General features: G+C 46.8%; 1 protein-coding gene across 3 annotated transcripts in view; it reads right to left on the bottom strand.

Moving 5' to 3' along the window:
- Positions 1-6,413, bottom strand: part of SLC35D4 (solute carrier family 35 member D4) — a 570,185-nt gene extending 563,772 nt beyond the window's left edge. For 2 of the 3 annotated variants that reach the window (XR_013610545.1, XM_078687423.1), the window contains exons 1-2: positions 6,156-6,338; positions 422-466 (exon numbers count right to left, since the gene is read on the bottom strand). Coding sequence is in view for 1 of the 3 variants with exons in the window: in XM_078687423.1 (XP_078543549.1) it covers positions 422-466; positions 6,156-6,227 (117 nt within the window). In the remaining 2 variants the exon portion in view is untranslated. Of the gene's footprint in view, positions 1-421; positions 467-6,155 lie in introns of all 3 variants that reach the window. The other variant, XR_013610546.1, reaches the window with a different exon arrangement.
- Positions 6,414-13,428: the final 7,015 nt, after the last annotated feature.

Below are 13,428 nucleotides of genomic sequence, written 5' to 3'. Positions count from 1 at the left end.
AAAATGATCAAAAAATTCAAATGAAGTAAAATAAAATAAAACTCAGGATTGATTCAAGAAACTAAGGTCCCCTCACTTTATGTTTCAGTCAAAGGTGAGACGATAAATAGATGGTGAATTGAGAAAGGCAGCATTGGCGTTTTTCTATTGTTTAATACATGAAGCCAACACTGGCAAACTCCAGGGCCTCTCCACTGTCACCAAAACCTGGTAATGGTGACTGGGAGGGCAGCCAAAGGGATATGGGGAAATGAAACAGAATACAAAAAAGTAGACTTTCATCTGACAGAGCAGTCAGGACACCAAACGCGAGACACCAAATTTGGTGGAATGGCAAAATGGTTTCTGAAATGATAAACCTATTTCCTTACATACACACCCCTGATTGAGTTAGATGGGGCTCGGCTGCTGGGGGCATTACCTTCCAGTGTCTGTGACTCTGAAGCCTCAGCAACCTCACCGAGATCTGGAATTAAAGGGACAAGAAATGGAGTACTAATGCCAAAGGGCAACTTCAAAGAGCAACTGATCACAGATAGCTGTTGAACAGATGTAGAAGATGTAGGTTGATGTTAGGGAAGACGTTCACCTGAAGATCTCAGCCAAATGTGAGGTTATCCAGGTACCCATGATAGAATACCCAGCTATCCGTCAGTCAGTCTCTCTGTCTCTTGATTCCAGTAGTTTCAGTCTTGCCTCCCCAGACAACCCCAGGAGGAAAGAAAGACAGCAGTGACGTGTGCCAATGGGCACTCAGAAGCAGGGCAGCCGAATGGCAAAAATTCTCATAGTACATGAATCTGAAATAGAGCGGTCATTGAAGTTGCTGCACAATACTGCAAACATCAACCACTAGATCTACAGTGGACATTTTACACGGCATTTACCTAATGTACACACATGTAAATCGACCTCATATCTTAACTATTTGAGTATTTATTGATATTCATTGTTGGCAAAAGATTGCCCTCTTCATGACAAACCCTAATCACATCACCTCCAAATTGCCATACCCAGCCCGAATCCCGGTTTTCCTCAGGGCTCACCACCTTCCACTTCATCTTCAACACAGATGGGCTACTCCTTCTCGACAATCTCTCCTCCTGGAGGGCCAGGCATTCTCCTTCCTTTTCTGAGCAGGCAAAGAAGGCTTCTCTGAGCTGGGACCCCACAGCTTCTCCATTAAGCTGTGCAGCCTTCAGTTGTTGTCTCCTCACCTCTGGGAAACTGGCTGTAATTGAAACACGAGCCCCGGTCTCATAACAGCTCTTTGAATACTCTGCGGAGCACTTCCTTCTATGTCAGTGAAGCAACTTGGAGCTGGAACAAAACGGGACTAAGGGAACTCCTGTCTCTATCTTCACTCTTTCAGTGTCTGGCTCCCCACCCTCTAACAATAGGAATGTAGGCAACATATTTTCACTATCTGGGGAAGCTGTATCCCATCCTCAAACCTTGCTAAGCCAGGGGCCATGCAAAATGGATACTACAAGCCTCAGAACTCAGACTCACTGCACACAGTTTTGTAACCATACATCTGCCACACATCCAGCAGCCATACACAAACTCGACATGGAGAACCAATGACAGCACCAGAGTCTGGCTATTAGTGCAGCAGATCTTTACATCAGTGACGCCAGTAGGCCACAGAAAAATGGTCTGCGAAGGACTATTGCAAGGGGGGCAAAACTCAGAGGCCAAGCAACTCCAACATAATGAACCCTGGTATCACACTATTCAACCCTCTTGCCTATGCACTGATTTACAGTTTAATTGGAGCATTTTCAAGGCACTGCGCCAAACGCACTCTAAGGAATTGGACCGAGGATTCCTACATCAAAAATATCAGACCTTCTGTCCTAGACACAGGCTTCATTCTAACGGACTCTTACGAATTAAAGTGCATGCTTCAACAAACCAGACTTGGAAGGTACTCATTTTCAGCTCACACAAGCAAACTTTGGAACTCTCTCCACAGCAAGGTATAGAAAGTACAAAATTACCTTGCTTTGTTTTCAAGTAGGCCATAAAAGCAATGGCTCTACAAACTTCAACACCTTGAGGGATCCTTAATCTCCAATAAAACACCTACCAACGACTAAAATACACCAACCCTCCGCACAACAAACTGATCTTCTCAGAAGTAACAAATACATAAACAAGCATTTTCAATGCAATGGTTTCGACTTTGGAAAAGTTGGAGCTATTAGCATTGTAAATGTAAAAATTTTAATTTATGGGTTTGTTTTGAGAATAGCAAAATAGATGGCATTGTCATTTACATTGCCATTAGCTTAATCTCTTGCAAATCTGAGACTTATGGTACCCTACGGATGAGCTCAGCAGACAGCAATAGACTTGTTGTAGGTGTAATGTTACTTGTACCATATATCTGGATGCAATGACAGAAACAGCAAAATACAAGTCTGGCGGCACACTATGCTAAGCACAGATTTTTTTTACCTATGTGGTTTTAAGCCACGCCCTTAATTACATTGACCACGCCCATTTGAGAGACCCCCCCCAGTTTTTTCATCCCACTTAAAGCCCTGGCCAGGCCCATCCAGACTGCTGTTTAAAGAAGGTGCCAGGCCCCTCCTGTCTGTGCTTAGTTAAAGAAGGGTTCAGGTCTGCCTCGAAGCATTAAACAAAATCAGTGAAAATGGATTCTGTGTTGAACACACTGAAGCGTGTGATGGGCAGGAGGCATATACCACAGTCAGCAGTGCTACTACAATAAACAAGTGTAAAGGCTAGTGATTCCCCTGATAATCTCACTGTGCAAGGGGGAAAGGCAGCACGAACTGTGCGAGATAGGAAGGGAGCGTGGGATAATGAGGGAAAAGCAAATAAAATCCTACCTAGGACAAAGGGGACGTGCCGTGGGGTAATGGAAGATAAATAAAGGGAGTGAAAGGACATCGAGACCTCAGTGCCCCGTGATTTGAGGATCACCCGTCGTCTCAGATTTTTCAGCAGAGAGCAGTAATACTCCTAAGTGTTGTTTATAAACGGAGATCCCGAACAGGTACTCCGTCAGGGGCCACTTGGCTGGGATCGCAGGCAGATCCTGTTTCAGCAGCGTAGCAAGGGGGTGTGTGGTACGCCCCAGGCGGTAGGTGTTTTGGCGGCGGCCTCCCTCCCCCCTTACATTTGACTGCCGCAGGCGACAAACGCAGGGGCCGTGACGGGCGCCTAAGACCTAGCTACGCCACTGTCCTGTTGAGGGCAGGCCCGGGCTCCCAGAAGCGGCGTTTCCTGTTCTGCCGGCTCAGGAAAGCCGTAGCCCCGAGCCACATTTACCGCATTCTTCGCAGAGTTTCCACACGCTGCCTTCGGAGAGGAGGCAGTGGAACACTTGCTTAGGACTGCCTGCCTGTCGGGGAGGGAAAGAGAACCGAGAAGTGAGGGCGGCGGAGGCAATGGCGTAAGGAGCCTCGGGGAGAGACCATGCTGGAAAACGACAAAAGCGAAGTCGCATACAAAACAGAGCAAGAGAAAATAGTGCTATATGGGGGAAAACAGAAATGAAAGGGAGAAAGACGGGTGAGGGGATGGGGGGAGGGGGCGAGACAGATAGCAGAAGGAAAAGAAAGACAGTGCGAAGTGAGACCGAATTAAAAAATTCACTCACCTGGACTTCCTCCGGCCGCGGAATGGCCTAAACAAACCTCGAGGAGCAAAAAAAAATAAACCCCGCCCACCGCCGCACTGACGAGACAAAAGGGGCCGGATGAGAAAAACATCCCAGGAACGCCCACGAGTCGCCTCGCAGGATGACGGACGCCTCTGTTTGCCAATGGCTAGCGTCCATTTATGGAGCTAGTCAATGGGAAACAGAGGCGGTGCCGAACATCCATACTGTTGACAAAAGTTTTCGCCCTGGGCGGAGCACTTCGTGCTCTCGCCAGGTCGAAACCTAATGAGAATCTGGCAAAGTCTCGTTTTCACAGAAGGATAAGCCATACCAACCTCTGAAAGAAAGGACAGCATTCCCACCCTCCATGCAATGGGGCACACATCAGATAATTTTAAAACACTGGAATGAAATGTGTGCCTATGTATAAGCACACATTTATAAGGGGTGTGGTAAGTGACAGAGTCACTTACCACACCCCTTATACATAGGCACACATTCCAGCCGCAACATGATCACCAAGACATGATCAGATTATGTGCCTGCTGTACCTCATCTACCACACCAAACCAGTGTAATATAGGATATATTACACACAACAAAATGCACAGGTATGCCTGCAGCCTTTTCTGAAAGTATACCCGCCATCATGTCGGTTGTTTGAAACATAACATGCACATTATGTGACAACTGTAGTTCAGACTTGGATACAGCATACACAAAGAGTCACAACTAACTTTAACTTTGTAAGTGTGGATGTGTTCAAGGGTTCCATTTTCATTATGCACAGAATGTATTCAACAAGGACTAGTGCTCAATCAAATTTAGCACTGGAGTGCTACCTGGCTAATTAGAACACTGACCCACCCACATCAAATACTCGGCTTGCAGCTGCACAATTGTGTAGTTTTATGAACCAAAAAGAGCTGGTGATCAGTCTGTCATTTCAAAGCTTCAAAGAAGATAACAGTGCAATAAGTGTATAACAAGCATTGTCAAAGCTAATCGGTCACACTTTGCCCATGATTGTTGGTTGAACCGAACTTGCAGAACGTAAAGCAGATAAAACATCTCCATAAGGAGCATGAGGCACTGAAAGTCCTTCCACTATTAATTATTCTTGGAGTCATGCAATCTGAACAAGAGCCTCTATTTAAAATGAATTCTTCGTAACATTCTAAAAGATCTCCTGGTAAGAAGTTAATTTTAAAGTTACTTAGCTCCCTCCGTCAGAAAGGAGTGACCTCTTTGAACCAGGTCCATAAGGGGTGAGAGTCTGATAGGTATTGTGTGCCGGAATTAGTCCATTTGGTAATCTAGGACATTTTACCAAACACAGTTGGTTCCATTCACTGAATGAACCAGTGGACAAAATGGCTTGATCATACTGAATCAAAGATACAATTCCTAAACTCCCACTCACAGTATTGCATCAGGTGGACATTTGGTAACTATTCCCTTATGTATTAAACAATATCTGTTTCCTGGACTACAGCCAGAGGCCAGTCATCCCTCATCATTTTGCACTAGGATAATGATCTCACCTCATGCAGCCACCACCACCAATCTCCAAGTTACCACATTAGACACAGAGGCAACTGTGAAACTCTTTGCTGCAAGCAAAAAGCATGCAAGCTCCCAATGGCAGCTAAGCCCCACAACATTATCTTGGCCTGCTTGATCAAATTGTGTGATCCTAGACTACTATCTCTTGTGTTTGATTAAATATACTATAATCTCGCTCCATATATAATATGAAAGTAGGCCACATATATGGCACAAATAACAATTTACTAGCCTCAGTTCCCATTATGTGTGGGGGGCATGACTATTTCTAAGTACATGTTTTAGAAACTATAACTTTTATAAAATGCCTCTCAATGAAGCGATCTCATCAGAAGTATTAAGGTGACACTTTTCCACACGCTGAAGAATTAGTTTATATTTTAATATTGACGAGCAATTATCATTCATCCATGTTTGTTGCATGAATTACATGCCAGACATTTTCACTGTTCCACAATTGTAGGGGCGCCATGCCAGACCAGACACTTGGCTCGGCGCTCTCTCCCTCAAAAGTCCTCACGCACAGGCGTAGTGTACAAGGGGGCACAGTTGTCAAAAGTAGGGGAACCTGATATTCAATATTTGACAGGTTGTGTGTTCGGACCTAGCTCTGCACGCCTGCTCTTCCTACAAGACTGAGGCAGTAAGTCTTCAAAAATTGCCAAATCCGTGCACTGACATCCCCAGCCTGCTCATTCATTCGTGGGTGAGAGAGAACTGTGAAACCAGCAGGGAGGGGCGATTTATCTCAAACTAGACAGACAAGCAGAGCTCAAGGCGTGATGTAGTGACAGCTTACAACTTGACAGGACTGACAAAAGATTGATTGAGAAAATAAACCCTTTATGCTTACTAAAGACATTACAAACATTTGACATGAATTAACGGTAATTCAACTATTTGATTAATGAGCACACGAATAAGTAGAAAGTAAATTTCAATGGTACCTCACCTTATTTGTGAAATAAAAAGCAAAATAAAAGAAGCAAAAGACGAGACCGACAGCGGGTCTCTTTATATACATCTGTCAAAACATTACTCTTCCGTTGTGCAGGGGAGGAAGAGATTTCTTTCTCCTGTTGTTGCAGGACCAGGAAATCAGCTGCACCGGAGCGCTGCCATGACAGACACGTTGGCGGAGCGCTCCTCCAATAGAGTCGGGGTTTTGCTAAGAGTGGACCTGCCTTCTTAAAGGGGAACTGCATTCAGTGGCAAAACGGTGCCAAACACAAGCAGACTGGACCCACGAGAGGGACGAGCCCTTTTGAAAATGAGGGGCGCGCGCTGGCTACTGCTGAATTCACATTGACCGCTTACAGTGATTTAAACAAGCATTTACAATGCAACGGTCTCGGCATTGCAAAAGTTAGAGCTATTAGCAGTGTAAATGAACGCGAGTTTAAGGTCTTGACATTGTAAATGACAAGGTCTTTTATTTATGTTTTAAAAACCAAAACATAAATAAAAGTCATTGTCATTTACAATGCCAATAGCTCAAAGTCACCTAATGTGTATGGCAAACTACAGTAGCCTCCTGACGAGTGCCCTTTCACTTAATTTTTTCCAAATGAAAGCCATGGCACTTTTTTTTTTACAAATTAAGCACGGGTGGTGTCCGTGTCTGCACGGCAGTGGTGGTGTCCGTGTGTGCACGGCAGTGGTGGTGTCCGTGTGTGCATGGCAGTGGTGGTGTCCGTGTGTGCACGGCAGTGGTGGTGTCCGTGTGTGCACGGCAGTGGTGGTGTCCGTGTGTGCACGGCAGTGGTGGTGTCCGTGTGTGCACGGCAGTGGTGGTGTCCGTGTGTGCATGGCAGTGGTGGTGTCCGTGTGTGCATGGCAGTGGTGGTGTCCGTGTGTGCATAGCAGTGGTGGTGTGGTGATGTCTGTGTGTGCATGGCAGTGGTGGTGTGGTGATGTCTGTGTGTGCATGGCAGTGGTGGTGTCTGTGTGTGCATGGCAGTGGTGGTGTCCGTGTGTGCATGGCAGTGGTGGTGTCCGTGTGTGCATGGCAGTGGTGGTGTCCGTGTGTGCATGGCAGTGGTGGTGTCCGTGTGTGCATGGCAGTGGTGGTGTCCGTGTGTGCATGGCAGTGGTGGTGTCCGTGTGTGCATGGCAGTGGTGGTGTGCGTGTGTGCATGGCAGTGGTGGTGTCCGTGTGTGCATGGCAGTGGTGGTGTCCGTGTGTGCATGACAGTGGTGGTGTCCGTGTGTGCATGGCAGTGGTGGTGTCCGTGTGTGCATGGCAGTGGTGGTGTCCGTGTGTGCATGGCAGTGGTGGTGTGCGTGTGTGCATGGCAGTGGTGGTGTCCGTGTGTGCATGGCAGTGGTGGTGTGCGTGTGTGCATGGCAGTGGTGGTGTCCGTGTGTGCATGGCAGTGGTCGTGTCCGTGTGTGCATGGCAGTGGTGGTGTCTGTGTGTGCATGGCAGTGGTGGTGTCTGTGTGTGCATGGCAGTGGTGGTGTCTGTGTGTGCATGGCAGTGGTGGTGTCCGTGTGTGCATGGGAGTGGTGGTGTCCGTGTGTGCGTGTCCGTGTGTGTAATGAAGGAAGTGATGAGGCGTACACACTTAGGCAACTGAAAAACAAAGCAGTGCCTCTTTGACTGGATTGTCATCCGTTCTTTACTGTAAAAAAAAAAAAGCACTTTAATGCATATGAACTTACACCAACAGTTGAATCGTCTACTCCTGGGGGGGGGGGGGCTGTGTCTCCGCAGCGCGTCTTCTTGGTGCGTGGAATCGCGGCGGCAGAGTAGAAGTCTAGCCCCATGTTGTTATTACATAGCAAACGCTGCAGGAGCAACAGTAGAAAGTACAGTACAGACCAAATGAGTCCGGGAGGAAAACAGAGGCATGCAACCGCCGAGCAGCCCTGCCTGCGGTGTCACCCTGCCTCAGGGAGGGGCGCTGGCTGCATGTCTGCTGCTGATGGAAGAGGAGGATCAGGCACTGACAACCACCCTATGGGGAGGGGGGGGGGGGCATCGGTAGAGACTTAAACCGTTTGCGCTGTATAAACATCAAAAAGTCCAACAACACAGCATACAACTGGCACGCAGCTTTAGTCTTTCCTCGTGCCCTCAGGGGTGCAGCGGAAGAAGTGGGGCCAGTCCCTGGGAAGGGAGGCTGGTTTAGGGTCAGACACGTCCTCAAACATTGGCCAACCACAGTCCTGTTAAAAGATGGCAGAGCCCAGATCCCAGCTGTTCAGAGAATCCTCCACCAACATTCTATAGCAGATGCATTGCCAGCTTTGGAATGTTCCAAAAAGCGGAGGGATAGGGTAAAGGGAATATACTACTATAATAAACCAGGGAAACTGTTGACCAAAGATACACTAATACAACTTCTTCCTCAATCCGAAATCGAGTCGCACTTCATTCTTCCCTATGCGTGGGAAAGCAATTAAAGAGATCGTGTGTCATTTCCAGGCAACATCTGTCGTCTCCAAAGTGATCCCAGCAGATGCTTTCACTGAAACCGTCAGTCTGTAGCCGAGTTTATCACCTCCCAGGGCACCCTTGGACTTAGAGAGAGCAGCTTTCTCCTACTTTTTACACTTTCCCTTTTTTTGGACACACATCCGAAGACGGGCGCCATCAGCTGCCGATGTTGTCAGCAGAAGTAACGTTTCGTGCAGGCGGTGGGATTAACAATAATGCGGCAATGCCCCCCTCCCGCCAAAACAATATCCAGATCACAAGTTTGTGAAAATATTTTAGCTCACATTTAGTACAAACAAAAACACGAACACAGGGGTCTCATACTAACAATGAGGTACGCGTTGCCACGTCATTTAACATTGCATAAATCAATATGACAGAACAGCCCACTCAACTTGCAGACTTGCATCTAAAAGCCTTGCTAAGGTGCAAAGACCGCAGGGGAGCACCAACAAAATAAAATACCCTCTAACCCCTACTTTCATCTATAAATCTACTACTGAGTGAGGGAGGCGAGCGATTCCCGTATTTTTAGGAAGCTCCCCGGAGAATGTTCACTTAAAGAAAAGCTCCTTTCCTTCCTTTCTCTTTTCCGTTTTTCTTTAGTTCCCACCAACCTACTTTCCCTCCTGTTTTGTATTTCCTTCTTTCCATTCTTTTTCCTCTCTGCTTTCCCATTCTCACTCTATTTGGCTGTTACACTCTCTTTGCGCTTTTCATCATTCGGCTTTCATGGAGCCTCGTTACCGCTGCGCGGACGCTGGGTGTTAATTCTGCGGTCCCAGAGGGTTCCAGCTCGAACCCAGAGCGTCCCCAGAGAAATGAAATATTACTGAATAAAGCTGCTCAGAGTTGAAGTTAGTAATTTTTTATCCAATTCCCTGGTGATTCCCTCTTTGAGCTATAAGTAAATACATCTGCCCTCAGCGCTAGCGCTTGGAAGCCTCGGTAGTGAATCCAGCTCCTCCCACAGACTCGCTTCCTTCCTCCGTGGGGTCTTTGCAGGCGGCGGGGGCTCGTCCTGTACCCGATGCACTTTGAAGCGGGGATGTTTTGTAGTTTGATGAGATGCACAATTGCGAAAATGCTAAAATAACCCTGTAATCCTTTAAATGCTGTAAGTGCCACTGCGGCATCGTCAACATGCCTCTAGCCAATTACTGCCGCGGCTCGAGCGCTTCGGGCTCATTAAAACACCGGGTGGCCTGAAGGAGCCGCATACTGCAGTGACGTCAGCACTCAAAAGGGAGCCATTAACGGGGCGGTCATCGCGAGCAGCATTTGAAAAACACAACCCAGCACTTCTGAGTCTGCCTGCGAGGCGGATCGATGGCGGGGCTCACGCTCTTCTGTGCATGCGCGATCATTGTGGCCTTTACCTTGATGAGACTCAGGAGTGACACATAACTGTTCTTCAGCTGCAACGAGAGGTTATTAGATCCTAGACGAATACTTTACACGACCTCGTCCCACCGCTCCTAAAGTGGCTGCTCGCTCAGTGCACCAACATCTCTTACTCTCAGAGCACAAGTCCTAAAAAGAGCACGGAAGCACTTCCGGGTCGCGGCGGGCAGCGCGGCGGCCCCTTCAGGTCACTGAAATGATCCATGAGAACATTACAATATGAGTGAACACCTTACAAAAGCAGACGTAAAGTTACATGAGGCAAAAGTGACAATTGTGAGCAAATAAAATACAAGAGGAGCAAACGATACATTACAAGAGGAATAGACTGGGACCTCGGCGAGAGGGAGGGTGTGGGGGGCGGGACTTAAAAAAAGAGACAGAAACGCCCACGGATCGCATCAAGGCGGGGAAAATAGTAATTGACACACATCTCTTCCAATGGCTAGCCTCCATTTAGGAAGCTAGCCAATGAAAGAGAGAGTTAAAATAAAGCCCCACATTGAAGTCATAAAGTCTCGGGCTCCGCCCACACTGCTTAAGCAGTGTGACGCTAGGCCCAAGACCTAAAATATCAAAACCCTTATGAATGGGCTCTGGGATGGTATTCTGTGGTCAGGGAAAAGTCAAGGCGCCAGATAAACATGCACCTCCAATATCTACATTAGTCAAGTCAAGTCAAGTCAAGTCAAAAAGGCTTTATTTCGACATAAAAAATATCTTAAAAAGCGTACATACATTTAAAATTCATTTTAAGCAATAAGAATAAAACGTATAAAAGACTCCTTGCATGATAGAAATCAGCAATTTTTTTTGGGGGAGAAATTGTATAAATTACCTAAAAAAGTTATATTCATTAAGCAGACCCAAAAAATAAAAACATGATTAAACAATTTGTCTAAGTCTTTTTGACCGAATCCGCCATGCCCACCCAAGATACTTCGAGGTGGCGCATGCATAAAATGAGCGAGTGTCTGAAAGTAATATCCTTAGTGCCACATTACAATGTCTTGTTCCCAGTGTAAGGCACATGGGTTTTAGCCATTTCGTCCGTGGAACTTTATAGACAGGACACTCGAATAAAAAATGAGGGACAGATTCATAACGCTGTGGGCAGAAAGGGCACCACGGGGCAGTCTGATAAGGAATTTTCCAGTGGCTTGTGAGTTCCATTAAGGGGAGAAGACCTATTCTAAATTTGAAATACAAGGATCTTTCCCATGGGGCTGAGATAATGTCTAAATACAATTCTCTGATGGGGACATCTTTAGACTCCATGAAATTTCTAGACGATTTACAAATCGTTACAGAAGAGTTTCTTTTATTTGCCACCCATTTCCAGTAGAGTTGTTTTAGCACTAGTTTGGGCGGAGCCGTCTGTTGATGCCATGCTTCTTCTAGGCCCAGATTGGCAAGTAATGCTTTGATGTCCCTTAACCATTTTATTTTTGTCCAGCCTGTGGATTTAATTATCTCACGCAGGCCATCCGCATAACTTGAGAGCTCAGGAACTCTCCAGATGCGGGTCCACAGAAGCAAAGGGCGTAACTTAGCTTGGTCTTCAATCGCCCGACAGCCCATATCCAATTGCAACGGCAGGATGGGGACAGAGGGGCCGAGGGACATCAAACTTCTCAAGAAGGTGTTCTCAGCTCGAGTAAGGTCTTTCATGTTTGACGTCCCCCAGAGTTCCGCCCCATAAAGAGCGGCACTTACTCCTCTGGCCGAGTAAATATCCATTACTGCTGCTATGGGTTTTGTAGAGGCTGCTCTCTGCTCTTTCAACAGGGCCCCAGTTACTCTTTTCAAACTTAGCAACATTTTGGTCAAGTGGTGGTCCCATTTCATCGAGTCCACCAACCGGATACCCAGATAATCAAACGTCTTGGTCCTTTCCAGTGCAACAGACCCCAGTGTTGGTGGAGGGCCAAGTTTTTGCGGGGGATTCAGGATAAGATACTTTGTTTTATCAGTGTTAATACAGAGTCCTCTTTGCTTACAAAAGGCATCAAAACCAAAGAGAAGCTGCTGAAGTCCCATCGGGGATTTTGACAAAAGTAAGGTATCGTCCGCAAAAAGCAGGGTAGGAATTAAACGACCTGCCAGACGGGGTGCATCTGCTGGTATCCCGGTCAGGCAGTCCACCACCCCATTCACATAGAGCGAGAAGAGTGTTGGTGCAAGTACGCACCCCTGTCTTACACCTCTGTTCACATCTATTCTTGAAGTCTTTTCACCATTCGGCCCCCAGCGAATTTGGGCATAGTTTTTTTCGTGGAACCTCATAATCAGGTGGAGCAAGTAAGATGGCATGCCGAGGTCACACAAAACCTTCCATAAATTATTTCTGGGAACCAAATCGAAGGCTGTGCGGAGGTCGATGAAGGCCAGATATAAGGTACCCTTCCCAATCACGACGACCTTCCAATAAATCATAAGTAGCCTTAATGTTTGTTCAATTGTTCCCGTGCCAGCTCGGAACCCAGCCTGGAAATCTGAAAGTATTTTGGTTTCATCTGCCCACTGCTGGACTCTGGCTAAAAGGACCTTGCCTGCTACTTTCTGCGAACAATCGATCAGGCTAATCGGCCTGTAATTCGCTGGGTCTTCTCTTGAGCCTTTCTTGTGCAGAGGGACCACCTCCGCGGCCATCCATGAGGCGGGCAGGGGTGCACCCACCATAGCAGCGTTTAAAACTGATGCGATTAGCATGCTCCAGTTACCCAAGTCTATACGAAGCAGGTCACCAGGAAGGCCATCGGGACCAGCCGCTTTGCGCGGAACAAGAGATTTTATTGCACCTTCCGCTTCTTTCCTAGTAAACAGGCTTTCCTCGTAACTCCCATCACCTCGAGAGATCTGAGGTAGAGCGAAGTCCATCACTTCTGCTACAGGTGCTGTGTACAATTTTGAAAAATGTAAATACCATAGATCCTCAGTTATGTTACAAGTGATGACAGTGTCCAGGGGTCTGTTTTTCTTGCGTATTAAGTCCCAAAAGCCTCTTGCATTTTTTCCACCACTGGCAACACGAAGTTCCTGCCAAAATGCGTCTTCCCAATCTCTCCTTGCCAACTTTAACTCTGCTTTGTAACTCTTGCGTTTAGTGGCTATTAGGGTAGCATCTCCACTTTTTACAGCCTTTATTAGTGCTCTCTTTCCAGCACGACACTTTTTTGAATACCAGCCAAATTTCCCATGACGCTTATCAGGGTTGTTGTTTCCCTTTTTTATTTTAGCCTTAAATAAGCCCCCAATTGACGTCGAAACCTCGCTAAACATTGCTGAAATATGGTTTGGGCTGACAGGCTCATTTTCCAAAATTGCACAGGCCGCAGAGGCAACAGCACGAATGCAGGAAAGTTTTTCTTCATCGATT

Source organism: Lissotriton helveticus, chromosome 4_1 (genome assembly GCF_964261635.1).
Source record: "Lissotriton helveticus chromosome 4_1, aLisHel1.1, whole genome shotgun sequence".
NCBI classification, from domain to species: Eukaryota; Metazoa; Chordata; class Amphibia; order Caudata; family Salamandridae; genus Lissotriton; species Lissotriton helveticus.
The sequence above is the reverse complement of the archived record's forward strand: the minus strand, read 5'-3'. Positions and strand labels throughout refer to the sequence as shown.